Here is a 1,518-nt window from a genome sequence, read left to right as displayed (position 1 = left end):
AAAAAAACAAATACTAAAAAAGAAGTATTAATATATTTAAAATCAAGTGGGTCTAATAAAGGTAAAAAGGTAATTGTGCCTTTGAAAAATTTCCAAATAAAGAAAGACGACATTTATTTTGGGACGGGCGACACATAATTTGGGTCGGAGGTAGTAACAGATTTTTGCATATGCATCCATTTAGGCTTATTGGGTTTCCTTTCAAATTGTTCTTACATTTGAACCATTTTTCATTTTGTTCTTGTAATGTTCTACTTCAAACAGATGTTCACGAAGGGATTGTTCTTAATATTGATAAATACAAAAGCACAAGTACAATAAGTCAAATCAGTTGCAGAATCAATGATTTGTACAAAATACTTTGCTTTACATTATTGATTCAAGTGTTATCATATGAGAACAACACTGATAGGCTTGCAACAAAGTCTCAAAAAGAGGAGCTACTAAGAGTTCCACCAAATTTAGTTATAACTGTAGAGGTCTAAAACAACTTCATCTACTAATTCTTGGAGAATATGCCTAGCAACTTCTGTGCCACATTCATATTCTTCAATCTCAAAGTCCGTACATTTACCTAAAGAATGGCTCATATCCCATTCTATTAGCTCGTCTGGGATCAAACCAACAAATTGTGTCCACTCTTCGACCTCATCAATAATATCAGTAATCAGAATCTCTTTGGTCATACTTGATGGTAGTTTGGTACAGGTTCTGAAACCAGAATCAGAGATTGGAGAAAATTTTGTGTCTAGGTACTCTAATAGACAATCAAAGGCGAATCCTTTAAGCTGATTCATCTGTTTTGGGTCATTACAGCCAAGGAACTCACCGAAAGCCATCCACAGAAAACTCAAAAACATTTCATGTTCATTGAGGAGAAAATGGCTCAAAGAGAACCCATCCTCTACAAGTAGAGCCTGCTGTTGAGGTGAAGTTCCAAATATGAGTTCAGCATTCAAAATGACCTGTTTTGCATAGCTGAGTTTGCTTCCTTTTAACTGATCAATCTTGCTGAGCACTCCAGAAACGTTATGAATCAGTTCTCTGCGACTCCTCCTGGTGGATAATGAGGTCTCACAATCCGAAAGATCTCTATCAGGTTCTGGAAAGAGTGGTTCATCAATAACAGAATCCACTGATTCAGCAAGCTCTTTGTCCTCTGGAAGAAAACAAGCATCATATTTATTAGAAGCATGGATGCATGAAATCAAAGTTCAGAGTTGTCTTATTTTTTAATTTATGTATTTGAGGGAAAGAAAGGAAGTATGCAAATAGTAAAATATTGAATCAGGGACCATACTTGAGCTACTATTGGGACTGCTGAAGAGGTAGCTGTCAGTTGAATGGTGATCAAGTGAATTCCCAACTAAATCTGCTTCATCTTCCAAAGGAGAAAAATATGTAGTAGCATAAGTGAGAGCACATTTAGCTCTAAACCTTTGCAAACCTGGTTCTGAACTATTTATTTCGGCCATCTCAAAGTCCATATCTTCTTTATCAGATCCGCCAGGTCAAGCA

At 36.2% G+C, this 1,518-nt stretch overlaps 1 protein-coding gene across 1 annotated transcript; it reads right to left on the bottom strand.

Moving 5' to 3' along the window:
• Positions 1 to 427: 427 nt before the first annotated feature.
• Positions 428 to 1,504, bottom strand: LOC124893249. Its single transcript, XM_047404308.1, has 2 exons — positions 1,301 to 1,504; positions 428 to 1,159 (listed from the first exon to the last, which is right to left on the bottom strand). The coding sequence occupies exons 1-2, from the start codon at positions 1,485 to 1,487 to the stop codon at positions 462 to 464; spliced, it is 885 nt and encodes a 294-aa protein (XP_047260264.1). The 5' UTR covers positions 1,488 to 1,504; the 3' UTR covers positions 428 to 461.
• Positions 1,505 to 1,518: the final 14 nt, after the last annotated feature.

This window comes from Capsicum annuum, unplaced genomic scaffold, assembly GCF_002878395.1.
Source record: "Capsicum annuum cultivar UCD-10X-F1 unplaced genomic scaffold, UCD10Xv1.1 ctg56381, whole genome shotgun sequence".
Taxonomy (NCBI): Eukaryota; Viridiplantae; Streptophyta; class Magnoliopsida; order Solanales; family Solanaceae; genus Capsicum; species Capsicum annuum.
This window is presented reverse-complemented; position numbering and strand designations above follow the sequence as displayed.